General features: G+C 40.0%; 1 protein-coding gene and 1 long non-coding RNA gene across 2 annotated transcripts in view; one reads left to right on the top strand and one right to left on the bottom strand.

Moving 5' to 3' along the window:
• vav3b (vav 3 guanine nucleotide exchange factor b) overlaps positions 1-19,949 on the top strand; it is a 71,882-nt gene that overhangs the window by 11,353 nt on the left and 40,580 nt on the right. The window contains exons 3-14 of the mRNA XM_081375160.1: positions 4,321-4,379; positions 4,469-4,534; positions 4,954-5,056; positions 5,332-5,424; positions 5,557-5,625; positions 5,789-5,892; positions 6,406-6,505; positions 6,639-6,734; positions 10,185-10,253; positions 13,711-13,797; positions 13,895-13,980; positions 14,063-14,195. Of these exons, the coding sequence (XP_081231286.1) occupies positions 4,321-4,379; positions 4,469-4,534; positions 4,954-5,056; positions 5,332-5,424; positions 5,557-5,625; positions 5,789-5,892; positions 6,406-6,505; positions 6,639-6,734; positions 10,185-10,253; positions 13,711-13,797; positions 13,895-13,980; positions 14,063-14,195 (1,065 nt within the window). The remainder of the gene's footprint in view (positions 1-4,320; positions 4,380-4,468; positions 4,535-4,953; positions 5,057-5,331; positions 5,425-5,556; positions 5,626-5,788; positions 5,893-6,405; positions 6,506-6,638; positions 6,735-10,184; positions 10,254-13,710; positions 13,798-13,894; positions 13,981-14,062; positions 14,196-19,949) is intronic.
• Positions 6,347-13,955, bottom strand: LOC308696427. The gene is made up of 3 exons (XR_014030818.1): positions 13,852-13,955; positions 9,218-9,273; positions 6,347-6,468 (listed from the first exon to the last, which is right to left on the bottom strand). It is a non-coding gene; the product is annotated as an uncharacterized lncRNA (long non-coding RNA).

The following is a 19,949-nucleotide window of genomic DNA, read 5'->3' as shown; positions in this document are numbered from 1 at the left end:
AGTTCACACAGAGGACGATAACTATAATGATAATGATAAAAATATAGTTCTAAAAATCATTTTAAATATAAAAGAATAGCAGTCTACACCACAACTATAATGATAACAGCACAGAGAAACAATATCATTGGAATCACTTTCAGAACTATTTTTTCTATTTAATGAATGCTAAAAACATTGGCAGCAAATCAGAATCCATCCTGCTTTAAAGAGCTTGAGCATTTAAAGTGGGATACGACGAAACTGCTGCACGCACTTAGAATAAACAGAATGATGTGGACGCTAATATAGTTAAGTTTATAGTTATCTTTATAGTTTTCAATCTTGGTGTGAACAGGCTTTAAAGGTAGGGTAGCCAATTTTCAGAGAGGCTAGTAATAACAAGCTAGCTTTGAAAGCATAAGATCTCATCCTCCCTTCAGAGCTTCTCCCAAGCCACGGCTCCTTCAAAACACATGAACGCGTACGGCTGGGAGCAAACAAAAGCATCAAGAGAGACAGCGTTAAACTACCTCATGTCTCAAAGCACATAACATTACAATAACAATGAATATAAACAATTTAAAGAGCACTGACCTTTATCACCTGACTGCTGCAGGTTCGTTTCGGTGTTGATAATGTTGCCATTGAAAGGTATAAATTCACGAGCCGCTCCGAGTATAACGTCACGGGTTTCCATCTCTTCCATCCAAATTACAGTAGTTTTGGCATGAACGCAGCATAAGCTTGTTGTTTTGGTTCAGGAGGAACTGTAAAATGTGGCTGCTGTTTGTTTGTGAGCTCGGTGACTGACGTCTGTCTAACTCTGCATAGCATGAAACGCGCTGATGACGTGTGATGTCTGCGCGAGCAGGGTGCGCGGAGGTATAAAAATACATACGTTGATAGGCAGGTAGGACATTGTATCATTGCACTCAGACCGAACGCAATGATTGGACGAACATTTTATGGTCCTACGCCTTCCATAGATGATATATATTAGTATAAATGCATTTAGACCACTTAAAGCTGCATTATGCAGCTTTGCCGACTTCTTCGCTGTTTTCTCTATAGAGCTCCCCCTACAGCTTCGGAATAGATATTTGACAACACTGTCATCAAAACTCGTTGGCTCGTCCCATCTTCTCCCGCTGGTCATGTGCATTTGTTTTCAAAGAACCCGGCGAACGCACGGAGCCATGTCCACTGAGGTATGTATAATACACAGAAGGCTAGCATATAAATATTTAAATAAAAAGCAGTTTGTTACATCGCGAGACCTGATATCACCCGCCGGCCCAAAGTTGCAAGGGTGGTTTTTCGTCTCACAGGCGCTCGAGGGGTGCGAGAAGACCACCATTTAACCCGAAAACAGTCATATAACCATTCCAATGACTCCGAAGCTGTTCAGTTAAGATAAAAAAGTTACTTAGTTCACCTTTAAGTTAGCGATTGCTATCAGGACGTGAAGAGACAACAAGAAATTTCTGGAACGAATCGCCTACCCTGCCTTTAATACATGGTCTCTCATTGCTTATTTCTTTCTTAAAATTGTTTCTCATGAAGTCACACAGGTGTTAATGTTGCTGAACTCTTCCACACAGCTGTTTGGAGGGTGGATTTTTCATCTTCCTGTGCTGTTTCCTTACAGACTTAGAGGCACGTCATCTTATGCACATGTCGTTGTTTCAGTCACCCCATTTGACAGTTGACATATAGATTTACTACATGCCTTCTAGGCATTCTCTTATTATTAGGTTACTGGGGTAGTATATTGACAGTTAGATAGCACAACCATATCAAATCAATAGATGGTTGGAGTTTTGTCTTTGGAATCCTAATGCAATTTACAGACACAATTTCTCTAGAGCTGTTTTATTTACTTCACATATGTTTTGAATGAAAAAGTAAGTTGATAATTAAAAAAATAAATAACTTTGAGTATAGAAGTTTTTGATAGTCTGGTGTGTATTTGTTTGTCTAATCAGTATATGCAAAAAGTGCTTCGGATCAATTTTTTTTTCTTTGTACATGGCCGTATTTCATAGCTGACATGCAAAATCATGGTCTTGTTCCTGATTTCTAAATTTCTAAAGAGTTAAGACCACATTCAGATTCAACAGTGCTGTATTTTTAACTTCCTTCTGATGAACATGTAACCAAAGAAGCACAGGAAACCTAGAATATAGCTCAGTACAATCTTGGCATGGTGCATCATGGGTTGCTTTTTAACAGGATTAAAACAGTCCATATGTCTGCTGGGAAATTGTTTTCATTGACTATCTTGTCTAACTTGTCCAATAAAAATTATTGAAATTTTAGTTTATATAGAAGCTGTTGCTTGAACAATAGAGCATGGCACTAGCAACACCAAGGTCATGGGTTTGATTCCCAGAGAATGCTGATAAATGGACTGATAAATGTATAAAAGCATCTACGCATAAATATAATTCAAATGTAAAAGAAATTCATTGGCTTGCACAATTTCCATGTTGTTTCAAAGCTAGTTTCAAGCATTGTCTTGCCTTCTGCACATTCTCACTTAGTTTCATAAATTGATTTGTTCACACAGAATGTGTTTTTCCATTCCAATGCGCTACTTTTGCATTGTTTTTCTACACTTCTTGTGTCTTTTGCAGCGTCTCGCGCATGACGTGGCGTTCTAAAAATGCAACACTCAAGTTAAAATCAGCTTTACTTTAAAAAAAACTTTTTAAAAAACCTGTCTCGAGACCTTGCATTTTTTCCCCATTCCACTGCCCGCGCGCCTCACGTTTTTCAAAGCAAAAACGCACTCTGTTTGAACGAGGCCTATGAAAGCACAGTCTATTGAGATGCAGAATGAAAAGCTCACCTCTGCTGTGCCGCTTTATGTAGGAATTGAAATTCAGCTGCGGCCTGCCTGTAAAACTGCAAAAGCTATGACTTGCATCTGGCATCTTCGCTTTATACTGTAAAGGTGACTTTTTTTTTAATGCACTTCAAAGATGTTATTCGTAATGCAGGTTGTATTAGTAATAAGGTACTGAATCCATGGTTTTATTTTTACCTTGTGGAACCGATACGAGGGAAACATAGATATAGCTAAATTTGTTACTCAGGGATTTCTGCTGTTCCATTTCCACAGTGACAGAATGCCATCTGTGAAAGAGTTAAAATGCTTAAACTTTATGCAATTGAAAATGCATGAAGCGAGAATGAAAGTAGATGACAAAAACATCTTATCACACGTGCGAACAAAAATAGCTTTCTAAAGGAAGCAGGGTTGGTTTTCAACAGGTGTTATGAAGCGTGAGTCAAAGACCCAAATGGTGTGCTATCACCTAGATCTGTCTATTTGTACGTATTGTGCTTGTGTGTATGCATGCATGCATGTGTGTAACCATATGTCAATCTGTATATGTCTCTGTGTGTGTGCATGAGTGTAAATGTGAGAAAACAGGCCCACATCAGAGCAGTTTGGCATTGCAAGACCACTTCCTCTCCCGATAGTGCAGCGTCTCTCTAATAGCATCACTTTTCATAGGTAGACTATAATAGGAATCAGTTATGCTTTTCATCTAAAGCAGTGGGTTTAATATTCACCCTATTATTTAATTATTTTATTGTATTTCTTATTTCTTAAATACTTTTACTGACTTAAAATGTGTCATATCACATTTTTGTTATTTCATATTTTCCCAGAAAATCACATATAAATACTAATATATTACTATAAAATATAAGCAGTGGACCTTTACAGTTTGTGTCACATTTTAAATTGTTTTGTGATAGAATGCAAGGTTTACAAAGATGTTGTAATTGAAGGATGAAGATTATATAGGATGAAGTATCACTAAATTTTGTAAACATCCCTATCACATGTGAAATGAGCAACAGCACTTTTACTTGAACGACAGATTTATTGAATAGTTTTAACTAAACTATAGTTTTAACAACTTTGTAAACCTTGCATTATATCACAAAATGATTAAAAATATGATTTATAAACTGTGTAGGTCAGACTGAAATGATCAGCGATCTTGTTAAAAGTAAAATAAAATAATGTGCATAATTTAAATGTTGTCATCTGACATCATTTAAAGTTGCAGAACAAGCTGTTTGGTCGACTTTGTTTCAATAAATGTCCTTTTTTTGATGGAGAGGAAATTCTGAAAGTTACAGTTTGTTTTCATAATGTGTAATACATTGAACTCACTTGTCTCAAAAGACCAGGGAAACGTGTTTAAAAACACAATGACTACAGATAAACTAAAATCTGTATACTGTAAGTAGACCAACAACTGTCACACAATGTTTATCTTCAACTTGCAATTCAAAAACACACTTTTGTCTTTCCAGGTCATCGACACTCTGTCAAAACTCTCTTATACGCCTATTGCACAACAGAAAGGGATCAGGTGGGTTTGCATTTGCAGAATGAATCAGTTGGACACATTAAACATCTTATTCTCTGAGCTAAAATAAGGGTTCTGCACCGATTTCACAGGTCATTCCCCACAGAGGAAAGCAGTGAAAATGAAGACATATACATCCATTTGGCAGATCTCCTTGAGTAAGCATGAAGCTCTCTTAACCTAATTGGGCAGTTGTTTTGATTGGAAGCAATGAGATACTAATTTTCCGAAACTCATTAGCACTTGCGGTTTTAGTCTCCCACGTATATGTAGCCTACGTGTTTTGTTTCTGATCAACTCTAGAATTGAACAATTTATAATTTCAGTAATGTATGCAATCTATGCAAGTGTTGCGTGGGAGGAATGTGAATGGCTGATTAATAGTAAGTGTGAAAACAGGAAGTTACACAGGAATTGTCTGTAGACACAAAGCCATACTTACCTCAGTTCACTGATCTATTGTATTTAAAATCCAGTGGCTACGAAGTCTGTGGTTTGACTGTTAACTGTTGTGTAATTATATTCATATTTTAAAGCAGTTCTGAAGTCCTAATCTTGAATGTGTTTGTGTAAACAGCGAGGAGCTGGAGGAAGATATTTACGACCCTGTGTACGGAGATGTTGATGGAGGAGAGGTGTATGAGGATCTGATGAGGACAGAGGCTGCTGTGTCTCAGGCGGTACTCAAATGACTCAATACGCATCAAAGTGTTGATTTCCTTTGTAAAACACCTACTCCTACTCCTACCAGAAATATGGTTGCATTTTCATATGAATCTTTATGAGTAAATTCACCGTAAACACAAAAAGCACCAGAAAAAAAACATAACTTGTGTCTTTAAACTGGATGAATTGCATTGAGACCCTAAAAACTTCATTAGGTTGTGTTTTTAAAGCTTTTTTTTTTTTGGATAGCTTGCTGTAGTTTTCTCTCATGTTTAAGTTGTGTTGACAGAAACAGGCCGAGGTGGACATCAGAAGCTGCTGTCTTTTAGAGATCAAACAGACAGAAGTCAAATACACTGAGACTCTGGAGACCATTGAGAAGGTGAGATTCATATTCTCAGCGTGGAAAATTTCATCATACCGCGCTTCACGTCTAGTGATGGACAGCTGCCACACAATGAAGGATATAACTTTCCTACATGGAGCTTACATTTTTTTGTGTGTTTCTTAACAGTATTTTATGATTCCACTGATAAAATTCATCTCAGCAACAGAAATTGACAAGGTTTTCATCAATATACCAGTGAGTAAAGCTGACCACCATGTTTCTATACTTTTTAAAGTAAACAATGTCTAACATTTACACCTTATAAATACGTGTGTGTGTGTGTGTGTGTGTGTGTGTGTGTGTGTGTGTGTGTGTGTGTGTGTGTGTGTGTGTGTGTGTGTGTGTGTGCACTTTACAGGACCTGGTTAAAGTTCACAAAATCCTAATGGCTGAGATTCAAGACTCTGTTCAAAATAAAAATGCAGAAAACCTCCACCAGATCTTCATTACTTACAAAGAAAAGTATAAAACCACATTCAAGCACATATTAATAAGTATCTTAATCATATTTTTCAGTAAAAACATCTAAATATCCATAAAACAAGTTACTTCAGAAGCAAAATTGCATAAGATAAGAATACGTTTTGAAATAAATTGATTTTTCTTACCCCACTGTCCATTCATTCATTCATTCATTCATTCATTCATTCATTCATTTTCACACAATTTAGTTTGGACACAGTCTGCCAATGAAATAAACTGAATGATAATACATTTTCCAAAATATGATTATATTTGTTTTATATAATTTGCATGACATTTATTGAAAATTCAAACAAAGCAATCATATTGAGGAAGAATGAATTAAATATGCTAGGGGTGACAGATTTTTGTGTAGAATCAAATTTTGTGTTCATCTGCAGAGTTTCCGTTGAATTTCTGCAGGCCTGGTTAATATTTAATATTTCTAGAATGATATTATTAAGCACTGCTGATGTGTGTGTTTTCTGCTAACATTTACCCTTTCTGCTTTAGGCTTCTGCTTTATGGAAAATACTGCAGTCATGTAGAATCAGCCATTTCTCTGTTAGACTTCATCTGTAAGGAGAAAGAGGGCGTTCGACTGAAACTAGAGGTGCAGAACGGTTTCATTTTCGGTCATATTTACAATATTTCATCTCATTTTATAATTTATTATACACTTTTCTCATACCAAAAGTGCTAAAAGATCTTCTGTGTTTTTGTATTTCCTTTACTTTATGTTGCAGGAATGTTCGAAGAGAGCCAACAATGGGAAATTCACTTTGAGAGACTTGCTTGTAGTTCCCATGCAGCGTGTGCTGAAGTACCCACTACTGCTTCAGGTACAGTAACATGCACCTATACACCCACACTATTATCATTATATATTGTCTTCTTCCAACACTTTGAATTAACACTAGAGGAAAGCATATCACATTTTTGAGGATCTTAACTGCATACGGTACTGTGTTGGAATGAGCCTCTGTCCTACTAAAATGTACCACATGGTGGCGCCGTCTGGCTGGTTTTCTCTTCATCTGTGACCACTTCACTATATGAACTTACAGAACTTGTCATCACTGCGGCTGGAAAGTTTTACTCTCCTGTTTTGTGCAGGGAAGACATTTCTGATAATACAGGTTGCACAAATCAACACAAGAGGTCATTATATTAAAGTCTGCGTGAAACTGCAATCACAGAAAGTTTTACATTTATACTTGATGTATTTCTGAGCATTAGGGATATCCCAAAAAAATGTGGTTGGGACTTTTTTTTTTTTTTTCATACAATCTATGGTTGGGACTTTTTGATTTTATCACTGGGAAAATTATATTTTGAAAAGTGATCTGTATATGACAGATGTAGGAGGAGAGGGAAAGTTGTCTTCACAATCACATGCATTGCATCAGAAAATATATTGCAAGAATAAATAGGGCCAGTTTTGAAGCGAATACTGTATGTGAGTGGTTTTGAACTACTTTTCCTAAAGTGACCACCGGAGGTGTTATGACCAAACCAAAAGTAATTTATTTATTTATTTATTTATTTATAAGAAAATTTCTGTAAATGTGCCAGTATTAGCCAATTGGCTATTTTCTTATTGTGGTCCTTTGTCGAGATGGACATAGTCTATTTTTTAGTCAGATGTTTTACTGTTAGTTTAATAAATGCCATGTTTCTCAAAGGGTTAGTTCACCCAAAAATGAAATTTCTGTCATTAATTGCTCACCCTCATGTCGTTCCAAACTGTAAGACTTTCGTTCATCTTCAGAACACAAATGATAATTTTAATGAAATCTAGAGATTAAAAATATCTCAGATTTGGTACATGGAAGCTCAAACATGCAGGCTTGAAGTTCGAGAACCAATGAGGTTCATTCTTGCATGTCAAGCAATTACTGTTGAGCTTTCATTTATCATATTTTAGTGCTATATGTATGTTTGCTGATCAGAGTTTAAATGTGAATACAAGCCTAAATTAAATCTGTTTGTCATATAAAGGGATCATGTCTCTTCAGAAGACTTGAATTAAACCACTCAATTCATGTGGGTTTATTTTATGATCTCTTTATGAATGTTTTGAACCATGTTTTGGGTGAATAGACTTTCAGAGGAGGAACAGAAATATCTCTGGTTTCATTAAAAATATCTTTCATTTGTGTTTCAAAGATGAAAGTCTTGTAGGTTTGGAATGACATGAGTGAGTAACTGATGACAGAATTTAAATTTTTGAGTGAACTAACCTTTAATAAACATAAACTATAGGTAAATATTATAATTATCACAGTTACCACACAGTTACCTTCACCACAGGATAAAGATGACATGAGAACAGAAGTGTGTGGACAAGTGTTAGAGACAGTGTTAGAGACGTGTGTCGCCTCACACACACACACACACACAAACAAAAGCAGGGGCAGGTGACAGTGCATGCTACTGCATGCTGCCCTGTGCTCAAACACATTGTGCCCACTTCCTCTGGAATGACTCAAACATAATCTCTTTGTAATAGTGTAGCATATCTGACTTGTTTTTGTTGCATTTTTGAAATTGTTTGTGGTCTGAGCCCCACAAAGCACACAAAATCAGATTTTTACAAACCCGTTCTGAACCGCATAAATATGTTGTTTCATATCTAATTAAAATGCGAGTTTGAAAATATTTGAACTCTAAAAGTTCAGATCATATGTAATTTTTCATAATTTATGATGTGATGCAAATGTAACGTCATACTGGCATTCAGTGTGTAATAAATGGGACATGAGCAAACAAGAAAGGAGTTTCAGACACTGCATATTCACTATTGTGTAAGTATAGTAAATACAGTCTGACACTTAGGTTGTTTTAAATTCTCTTTTCGTCTTGCATCTCTTGCCGTCGTGTTGATGCATAAGTCATTACAATGGGAACTGATATGGATATTGACTATTGTACGCTGTTTTAACAAATTATTCAGAGTTCATCGCTTGCAAAATGACAGTGCAGATAAAAAATGAATAAATAATTGGTCTTACAAAGCTCATGGTGTCTGCAGAAGCACGGATAACCACTAGCAGTGAGTTTTGAGACCAAAATACAGATGAATGTCTAAAGAGACGAACACTGAAATCTCATTCATTTGTACTGTAGGTAATTGGGTCTCCATAAGCTCCTGCTCTGCATTATACCTCCAATACTTTTAGGAATATACACACACCTGAGTCTAGTTGCATGTGCACACACACACACACACACACACACACACATGCTTGAGCTTTCATCAAAGTCACAGCAGTGGCTAGGGTCAGAATGTAAATCTGGAAAGAGTGCTGAACTTTCTACTCACCTTGTTTATTTGCTGCGATTGGGCTGTTTGTCTCTCTCCAGCAGAATTCGATTCCACTATGAAAACAAATGCATGTTTCTGATGAGCTGCACAGATTTCATACTTGGAACAACACCATTTCTCTCCCAGCGTGTTTGTGTGCTCGTGAGTCTGTTTGCGCACAAATCCAAAGGCCAGATTTGTTTATCAAGTTAATTAGTTATGTTATTGCATGGATCTCAAAAGGTTCTGTTGATGCTTTTCTCCATACCGTGGAATAAATCTGGTTCAAATCAAAATGCCCATCATCCCATCAAAACTGACCTGGTGCGCTCATTAGAAACTTGGCACTGGGTCTTTCAGAACAAGTCCTCAATGAAGTGGTCTAGTCCAGAGTTTTGACGATGATGATGATGATGTGACCACATTCTGTGACACAGAACAGGGCCTGAACATAATTCTGACTCAGTTTCAATGACATACAAGGGTCTCCGAGATAAAGAAACACATGCACTGGAGTAGAAATATTCTCTTTGCTTTCATATGGTTTCATCTTTGTAGGCCTCACCACATGATTTGATTTGACTGACAAAAGGTTTTCAAATATTAATAATCAGTGAAGAACATTTGTACGGAGGCCCACAATTGATGTGGGGGGAAAAACAAGATAGCGTGGCCACACTTTAACCAAACGAGGGGGGGGGGGGGGGGGGATTAGTAGAACATGGCCACAATTTAACTAAAATGATGAAACACATTAATAAAATGAAATAAAAATTTACAAGTTGTCTTATTTTCCCCCCGCATGACCAAAATTTTTTTTTGTTATTTAATTAGGCTTTTTTTTTTTTCATTGTGGTATCTGGACAATATCATTGTGATATTTTGACTTTATTGTATAAATTTAATTTTAGAAATTAAAATCATGATCTTCTAAGAAGAGATGTATTTAAACAATTGACTTTTTTTTTTTTCACTTTTCATATAGGAATTGGTCAAATATACTAATGACACCACAGAAAAGAGCAACCTACGAGTAGCCCTTGATGCCATGAGAGTAAGTATCGATTTCTTATGGAATCTACAGCAAAAACATACAGAAAGTACAGATTAGCAATTTTTTGTCATTATTAAATGCTTAAAGTTGCAGTAAGCGATTTCTGAGAAACACTTGATGTTTGAAATCAACACAAACAACCACTCCCTTCATTGCTCCGCCCCCAAAAATGCACGAACACGCAATGCAAGAGTGGATGTCTCTTAATCATAGCAAGATGATAAATTAACGATAAGGAAGAACAAAAAATAAACATACAGTACAGAAGTACACGCATATAAGGAAGAGTTGATTGTTAGTCGCCAGCAGCACACCAGCTCCAGACAAACAATGACACACAAAACTGTCCTTTTACTATAGCTAACATTACAACAACAGCATATCTTGAAACATAGCAAAACCAATGTTTCTCACGAATGGAGCAGAAACAACGCAACCTTGGCGTCAGATTTCAGTCCTTCTGTTTCAGATTCTGTCTCCTGCGCTGGAAAGCTTTTCTAATATTAATGCGGGTTCTAAAGCTCTTGCCTGAACTTAACCCTTCTTTTTTCAGTTATATTCCTCTGACCTTTTCTCTTTCGTCTTTCTTCAGATCTCTCCCATAGGCTTTAGTTTTGTCACTGTCATGAACCATGAATGGCTACTTGCTAGCAGGTTGCCAGTGGTATGTACTTTAGGTAGTACTGTGCAGTTTCGTCAATGTTCAGAGGTACACTAGCATATAGATGGCCTCAAAGCTAACACACATGGACTAAAGGTTGAACGACTTCAGATTTTTTGAAGTCGACAATTATGTGATTAAAGTTGAGTCGACTAGTCGCTGATGATGCCATTAATAAACAGACTCGAGACTCGAACGCGAGTCGCCTCGTGCACAGCTATGGCATATATGACACAGCCTGCGAGGCTATTGCTTCTACATATAACAGCTTATTTTTTATCACTTCTTTTGTCTTTGGGTCGTTATATTTCTCACAGATTTCTGCTCGTTTTAAATCAGATACAGATAAAGTAGCTCAGTAAAGATTAGCTACATTTATATTAATGCAGCATTAGTGAAAGAGCGATAAGCGATAGATAAACTATTTCTGTGCTACTGAATGTTTCTGTGTGCGCACGATCTGCACGTGATGTGCAAGCTACAGTGTATGTGTGTTACAATGCAACAGCGCTTTGGTTTAGAACGGCAATTAACTTATGTGTACAATAAGCTATATAAAACGTGCGTTCACCCGATCAATTTTTAGCATCCAGATGGTATAATCAAACAAATCTTGTGGAGGGCTCTCTGAGTATGCATTTATTTGTCATTTTAACTGTTGGAAACTGAGCGTAAAAGTGGACTTCAAAGATTTCTTATCTACTGTAGGCTGTGTCTTATATAGGCTGTGTGTCCACCAAAGCTTTGCTCAGTTTAGACGCTTTGCTTGCTATGATACGGAATATCCGCGGAAGTGTTACTAGTATCTCATTTCTTAGATCGTTCGTTTTCTGTGCTGTTTCTATATAAAAATATCGATTAAATGTAAAGTATTTGCTCTGGCTCTTGTTTTAAATTATTTTGTTCCATTATTATGCTTGTTGTTGTCATCTGTTGATGTTGTACAAGCAGAATGTGATGGTTGGTTGGTGTGGTATTTGTCCCACCCCTTCTCCAGTGTGATTGTACGGCTGACAGTGATGAGTGCTGCGTTTTACCCAAAGTTGAACATTCTTCAACTCTCAACGACTGGTAAAAACCGCAGAGCTCCCATTGAGAACAATTGGAAAAATATGCCAGCCGCGTGAAAAAAACACTTTGGCCTAAACAGAGGGCATAAAAGCCGCAAAACTCTCATTTTAAGACGTCACACTTATACCAGCCTATTTAGAATGTGACATCAGCTCATTCCTGCACGTTCTTGGTAATGTTTTAATATCAATGAGATATTATGGGGTTCTATACGTGAAGTGATGTCAACGCCTCATATCTGTCTCACTGGCAGAGTAGGTGGAAAGCAGATTAATGGTTATGTGAGGATCAGTAATGGAACAGAGGCCTGCAATGATTTAATTTGTTGGAATTATCCTCTCAGTGTCGATTGGTTTAGCCAAATGGGAGCGGTGAGAGTTGCTCAGACAGGGACTGAACTCATCTACCTGGCTGCCTGTAAAATGGTGTTTAATTTAGACTCATAAGTGAGTGTTTGAGCAGAGGCTGCCTTTTAAAAAGGAAATCAGCCGAGATCCACATCATCCCAGTGGGGTCTTTTGAAAAACCTCTTTTGAAATCTGGAGATGTTTATTCTCGCGGATGAAATTAAATAATTTCCTGTGGAGAGATAAATACTGGATATATTTTTCATTCATTTCATAATTATTTTATTACTAATCATACTGTATTATCACTGCAATTTCAGTGAACAGTTGGTTTAAAAATAAGCATCAATTTCATAATGTATTTTTCATAATGGTTTGTCTCTCTTGTTTTAATGACAGCAAATCTAATAATCATGTTCTCCAGCATGATTGGAGATTTGAAAAAAAAAAAGCATCTCAGAAAGTACATGATCAATGTCACAAATGTACTTTTTTCCCCCCTCTGATTAGTAACTTAGAAATAATGGAGAATCGCACATATTTCATTTAACATATTATACAGCTTGAAAGTTTAGGCTCAGTAGTATTTTTTGAAAAAAATGAATACTTTTATTTAGGAAGGACACATTCAATTTACAATGAATGTGACAATAAATACATTTATAATGTTTTTTTAAATAAATGCTGTTCTTCTGAACTTTCTATTCATTATAGAATCTTGAAAAAAAATGTATCGCAGTTTCCACAAAAATATTAAGTAGCACAACGGTTTTCAACATTGATAAGTTAATAAGTTATAATAAGTCATAATGTTTCTTGAGCATCAAACTGGCATATTATAATGATTTCTGAAGGATCATGTGACACTAAAGATGATGATGCTGAAAATTCAGCTTTGACATCACAGGAACAAATTACATTTAAAAAATATTACATTTTAGAAAATGGTTATTTTATATTGTGATAATTTTTCACAATATTACTCCTTTTACTTTATTTTGTTAGATAAATGCAAATAAATAAAACCCTTGGTATTACAGACCCAGAACTTTTGAGCTGTAGTGTATATCATTTTACATCAACGTTTCTTTAACGTTTTGTCATTATCATTATTATTATTATAAAAGCGAGTCAGGGTTTGGTTTAATGTTAGTTGCTTGTAATTAAGCATAGTTTACTGCTATTTCTGTAGTAAATACTGTTCATGTAACGTGTCACAAGGACAGATCAAAAAGAGTTACCAAAACTGTATTAGCATTTTGCTTCTTCTGTTTATTTTCCTGTTTAATTAGTAAAAAAAATAAAATAAAATCCATATAATTGTGTGTATATATGATGTGCATAAATCTAGGTCATTTTCTTTTCCTTCATTAAACAGGACTTAGCCCAGTATGTAAATGAGGTGAAAAGAGATGTTGAGACTCTGAGGGAGATTGATCAGTATCAGAGATCCATAGAGAATTTGGTAAGTTGTACATATTAAGCATGCCCTCTGCTTTTAAAAGAATAGTTTACTTACGTCATCATTGTTTTCCTGTCTGTTCATGAACTTCCCTTCACAGAATCAGGGCTTACTTTCTTACGGAAGACCGAAGGGTGACGGTGAAGTCCGTTTGGTGTCAAATGTGGACAAACGTAGACAGGACAGGTGAGGCTTAAGGCAAAAACCTTTACTGCAGTCCACTCCTGTTTTTACTTTCATGCCATGTCATGACGTGTCGATGCTGCAGACATATTTTTTTGTTCGACGTCGCTGTAATCGTCTGCAAGAGGCGTGGGGACAACTATGAGATGAAGGAAGTGATCGACCTCAATCATTTCAAGATCACAAATAACCCCACCACTGATAAGGACAGCAGAAAGGTCAGTGAGAAACATAGTAACAGGAGGTTTTAGGCTCAGAAAACTGCACCCAAACATCAAACAGTCATATTTTTCTCATGATCCCAACATCTGCTCATATTCATCATATTGTTCCATTCTGAAGTGTTTTATAGAGGTCGGACTAGAATAGAAATCACTCGAGCGTTCTTGTCTTCTTCACACATGGCTCAACATAACTCTCCCTTAGATCTCTTTTGATCTGTTAGTGTCATAGAATAGTCTTTGCTGATTTTTTTTTTCCTCTGTAAAAAGTGTTTATGTCCTCCAGGATACTGTAGGATATTCTAGCGATATCCAAACCATTTTAAGGACAGTGTGACTTACCAAAGTGCTTTTTTATGCAAATTAGCTGTGCTGTTGTAAGCTCTTTGAAACCGCATAAGTCAGTAAAATTTTCAAATGCAGTACATAGGAAAAGTTGAGGTCTTTATCATTTCAGATCGAATACACGGTGTAAAAAACTTTTTTAGATCAAATAAATAATGCTAAAAAACAAATGTTCAAACAACCTCCAGGAAGTACTGCTTCTCAGTGCAGTTTTCCAGCTACAATATGCTTTAATTATAATATATATACACTGTATGTAAATATATGAGTTGTTTTCCTGAAATGGCCATTTATGCGGTGTTGCCCTTTTTGTTGCTGTCTTTGCTGTCCATGTACATTTCTTATAGGAAGTATGAAATGAAGAACATAATACTGAAGTATTTAAAAACATGTTAATAAAGGAAACAACTTTCATAGAACTATTCCGATTTTTTTTATTGTTCAATTTTTTTTATATAAGTTCTGCATAATTAAGGGCGTGGCCACTTGAGTGACAGGTGGATTGCCGCTGCTGTCACTACCAGCCGTTTGTCTGCTGTCTGTCAGCATCACGTCACCTCAGCTAATTTCACCTGCTGAACTTGGCATTTCTGCCGTGTTTGTGCTTTTTTCAGGATTATTTTATACTATTTAATGCACGCATTACACCTTTGCTCACGCCGTTGGATTCCGTTCTTGTCGAGTATCGAGAGAACAACCAGCGCTGTTTTTCCAGATGTTTTCCTCTGTGAACATGCACTAATGGGTGTCTGACAATTTCATTGCTTTTTGGAGTTTTCAGATTTAAAAACGTCTATAGATATAGAGGCTACACTCGTTCTGCGGTACCGTTGCTCTCACGGAACAGATAGACTATGCTTATTTACGGTCAGATGAAATCCTGCTGGTGTCGGTGCTTTCTCTGTCCATGCAATAAATGCACATCCTTGAATGAGCAGATTTCTAGCGCATTTACTTGAAACTTCTTAGGTAATATTTATGGTTTAATCCATTTGAGAGGCGGCCAAAATCAGAATTTAAAATGGACTGAATAAAGCTCTTTACGAACTTGACGTGCGATGCCGCGCTGATTGACATGTTTGCGCATGAATCACTGTCACACACACAAGCTCACAGCAATATTGTAGCCTAAGATACTGCATAATACATTTTTAACTAGCAGGATAATACAGCATCACGATACACATGGTCTCACTTTTAGCCATGTCTTTTAACTATTATAGTATTTCGATGGGCAAAAACATGAACTTTAACTATTGGCTTTCAGGGGCGGAGCTATGGGTGGGCCTGGGTGGGCCTAGGCCTAGTGACCGCTTGCCCACCCAGTCAGATCCAGGGAAATATATATATATTTTTATTTCAATTCTTCAATAATTATTGTAAATGTGATTTGTTTTTTCATGCATTAAAACATGCATCCTAATATTAATAAGAACATGCTAATTCGTCTCTTCAGTTACGTCACACGCCAGCGCCCAGTAGTAATGTTCTTCTTCGCGCTAATATCCAGATTCCAACTAGCAGCGCCCTTTTTATGTTATTACAAAAATGGCTAAACCGCTGTCTATGATGCATTTAATAATGAAAAACGTCTTGAAAATGGCTTTACATCATCAAGTCAGCTGTCACTTTAGCGCAAGGCCCTGTGCGGTCGCACACTTGACACTGCCAGTAGCTTATAGCATTAGCTCCTAAGCCTGAGCAAACTCGATCATGTCGAGATAGGCGGGCGTGGTTTCAGCAACCAGACACCTCAGCTCCACCCACGTCCCGCCTCTTTGTCCATTTTCTGTTATCCGGGAGTGACGCGCGGTGACGCGATGGCGACGGCCGGCTCCGCCCACTTTTGGCTTCAAAAATGCTCTTCAGAAACCGTCTCGGTTACGTATGGTAACCCTCATTCCCTGAGTAGGGAAAGGAGACGTCTCATCGGAGGAGTTTCCAACGAATTGGGATCACGCTAGGGAGACCAACTGTCTTCGAGTGAAATAAAACGAGCCAATGAACATTGGCATGCAAGATTTGCATTCCGCGGCCCGCCTACCAGCGCGGGTATAAAGCGGAAGCAAGCGCATACACAAACGCTTTTCGCTGAGGAGCCGAACGGAATCCATTCCTCCGCGAAGGTACAGCAGCATGGTGACAGGATGAGACGTCTCCGTTCCCTACTCAGGGAACGAGGGTTACCATACGTAACCGAGACGTTCCCTTTCGTTCGGGAACTCCTACGTCTCGTCGGAGGAGTTTCCAACGAATTGGGATCCCTAATAAAACGCCATGATGCTGGCCCCTTCCAGCGCCCTACCTAAGCTTCAGCAGCAGTTTCTTGAAATTTACTCCTATGTGCGGAAGCTTAGCTGGGAAGAGTCACTCTGCTGTTCCGCAAGACCCGCTCAGTGGACATTAGATAACACTGGGAAAGCGTGCCGAAGATGTAGAAGGGAACGCTGTGGAGCCCAAGCCTGCCCGAAGGGAGGCACTATGAATACACATGTGCACTAGCCCGTAGGATAGTGAACACATGGCAGTCTCTGAGGTAGTCTCAGCCCAGAGGGTGGGAGCGTACTCAGCAGAGACGACAGACAGAGTCTGTCAAGGGGAAGACACTGGCTAACCCGGAGGGTAACCTTACGTGGAAAGACACCTATGGGGTCGCCGTAGGGACCACTATATAGGACCCAGCTTGAACTCAGCTGAACAGAGAGGACCAGGCCTGACGACCGGCGATCCGCCTCGCCTGTCGCCGGAGGGGGAGACGGAGGTTAGCCGTTTGTTGGGTAACCAACGGAGCAGAATAACGCACGTATCTGGCCCCTGGGGCGAGAATGGCGTAGCAAGCCGACACTAACCTAATTCCTTGCGCTACTTGCCGAAGCGAGTACACAGGAGGAAACAGGTTCTACACGAAGGCTATAAAACCTAGCGAACGTGTTGGGTGTCGCCCAGCCCGCAGCTCTACAAATATCTGTCAGCGAGGTGCCTTGAGCCAAAGCCCAGGAGGAGGCAACACTCCTAGTAGAGTGTGCCCTCAACCTAGGTGGACAAGGCACGTCCTGGGACTCATAAGCCCGGACGATAGCATCCACTAGCCAGTGGGCTAACCTCTGCTTGGAGACAGCCTTCCAGGAGCTGGTCTGAGGTCCTAAAGCTTTGAGTCCTGTCAATGTAACAGCGCAGAGCGCGAACAGGACAGAGCAAAGCCAGGGCTGGGTCTGCCTCCTCCGGGGTTAGCGCTTGCAGGTTCACTACCTGATATCTAAACGGAGTGGTAGGAACCTTGGGCACATATCCGGGCCAGGGTCTCAGAACAACGTGAGAGAAGTCCGGCGCGAACTCTAGGCACGATTCGTCGACCGAAAATGCCTGCAGGTCTCCTACCCTCTTGATGGATGCCAAAGCGAGCAGGAGAGCTGTCTTCATTGACAGAATATTTAAATCGACTGCATGCAAGGGCTCAAAAGGCGGATTCTGGAGTGCTCTGAGCACTAGAGTCAGATCCCAAGAGGGTACGGGGTGCTGATTACGAGGAGGATTCTCCTAGCACCCCTGAGGAACCTGAGGACCAGGTCATGCTTTCCCAAGGACTTACCTTCTACTGCATCGTGATGTGTGGCTATTACATACACTTTGAGGGTGGAGGGAGACAGCCTTCGCTCCAACCCATCTTGCAGGAAGGAAAGCACGACACTGATCGGGCAAGTTCAGGGGTCTTGGAAGAGCACCAATCGACGAATAGGTTCCACTTCAACGCATAGAGGCGCCTCGTAGAGGGGGCTCTAGCGGAAGTGATGGTGTCTACCACAGCCTGTGGTAGGCCACCTAGAACCTCCACGTCCCGTCCAGGGACAAGACATAAAGTTTCCAGAGGTCTGGACGCGGGTGCCATAGAGTGCCCTGTCTCTGAGAGAGAAGGTCTTTCCTCAGAGGAATGTGCCAAGGAGGGGCTGTCGCGAGGAGCATGAGTTCTGCAAACCATGTCCGGTTGGGCCAATACGGTGCAACTAGCAGGACCTGTTCCTCATCCTCCCTGACTTTGCACAGAGTCTGTGTGAGAAGGCTCACTGGGGGAAACGCATATTTGCGAAGACCCTGGGGCCAGCTGTGCGCCAGTGCATCCGTGCTGAGTGTTCCTTCGGTCAGGGAATAAAACAACTGGCAATGGGTCGTGTCCGGAGAGGCAAACAGATCTATCTGAGCGGCTCCAAAGATTCCCCATATCAGCTGGACCACCTGGGGATGGAGTCGCCATTTTCCCGGAAGTGGCGGCTGTCGTGAAAGCTTGTTGGCCGCACGATTGAGCACACCAGGGATATGAATGGCTCGAAGCGACCTCAGATGCTTCTGACTCCAAAAGAGGAGATGGCGGGCGAGTCGCGACATACGACGGGAGCATAGACCACCTTGATGATTGATGTACGCAACGGTCGCAGTGCTGTCTGTACGGACCAGTACGTGCTTGTGCCTGAGAAACCCCTTGAGGCGACACAAAGCTAGGCGTACTGCTTGCAACTCTAGGCAGTTGATGTGCCAATGCAGTTGGGGCCCCGCCCACAGACCCGAAACTGCATGCCCGTTGTACGTGGCCCCCCAGCCATTGGCAGAGGCATCTGTGAAGACCACAGCATGCCTGGACACCTGGACTAGAGGCACTCCGGCCCGTAGAAACGCAGGGTCCGACCAAGGACTGAAGGTTTGGCGACAGTGCGGGGTGACGTTCACCCGGAACGTGCCGCTCTGCCACGCCCATCTCGGGACTCGATCGTGAAGCCAGTGCTGAAACGGTCTCATATGCAGCAAGCCGAGCGGCGTTACCGCGGCTGCGGATGCCATATGCCCCAGGAGCCTCTGAAAAAGTTTCAGTGGGACCGCTGACCTGCCTTGAAAGGACTTGAGGCAGTTGAGCACTGACTGGACGCGCTCCTCCATGAGACGCGCAGTCTGGCCGACCGAGTCCAGCTCCATACCGAGATAAGAGATCCTCTGCACGGGGTAGAGTTTGCTCTTGTTCCAGTTGACCTGAAGTCCCAACCGACTGAGATGGTGAAGCACCATATCCCTGTGTTCGCACAACAGGTCTCGCGAGTGAGCTATTATAAGTCAGTCGTCGAGATAGTTGAGAATGCGAATGCCACGTTCTCTCATGGGAACAATGGCCGACTCCGCGACAATGTTCATTGGCTCGTTTTATTTCACTCGAAGACAGTTGGTCTCCCTAGCGTGATCCCAAATCGTTGGAAACTCCTCCAACGAGACGTAGGAGTTCCCGAACGAAAGGGAACTACAGGTGACGTCACAGACATTACGTCCATATATTTCTTACAGTCTATGAACGTGACCTGCCAGAACTGACGCTATGCTTGATTTTTCTCACGCATTTACATTTGTCAACTAGAAAACTATGCCTGT

The sequence above is a fragment of the Scardinius erythrophthalmus genome (genome assembly GCF_964197995.2).
Source record: "Scardinius erythrophthalmus genome assembly, chromosome: 9".
Lineage (NCBI taxonomy): Eukaryota > Metazoa > Chordata > Actinopteri > Cypriniformes > Leuciscidae > Scardinius > Scardinius erythrophthalmus.
Note: the sequence above shows the minus strand (reverse complement) of the source record. Positions and strands in the feature narration are given on the sequence as shown.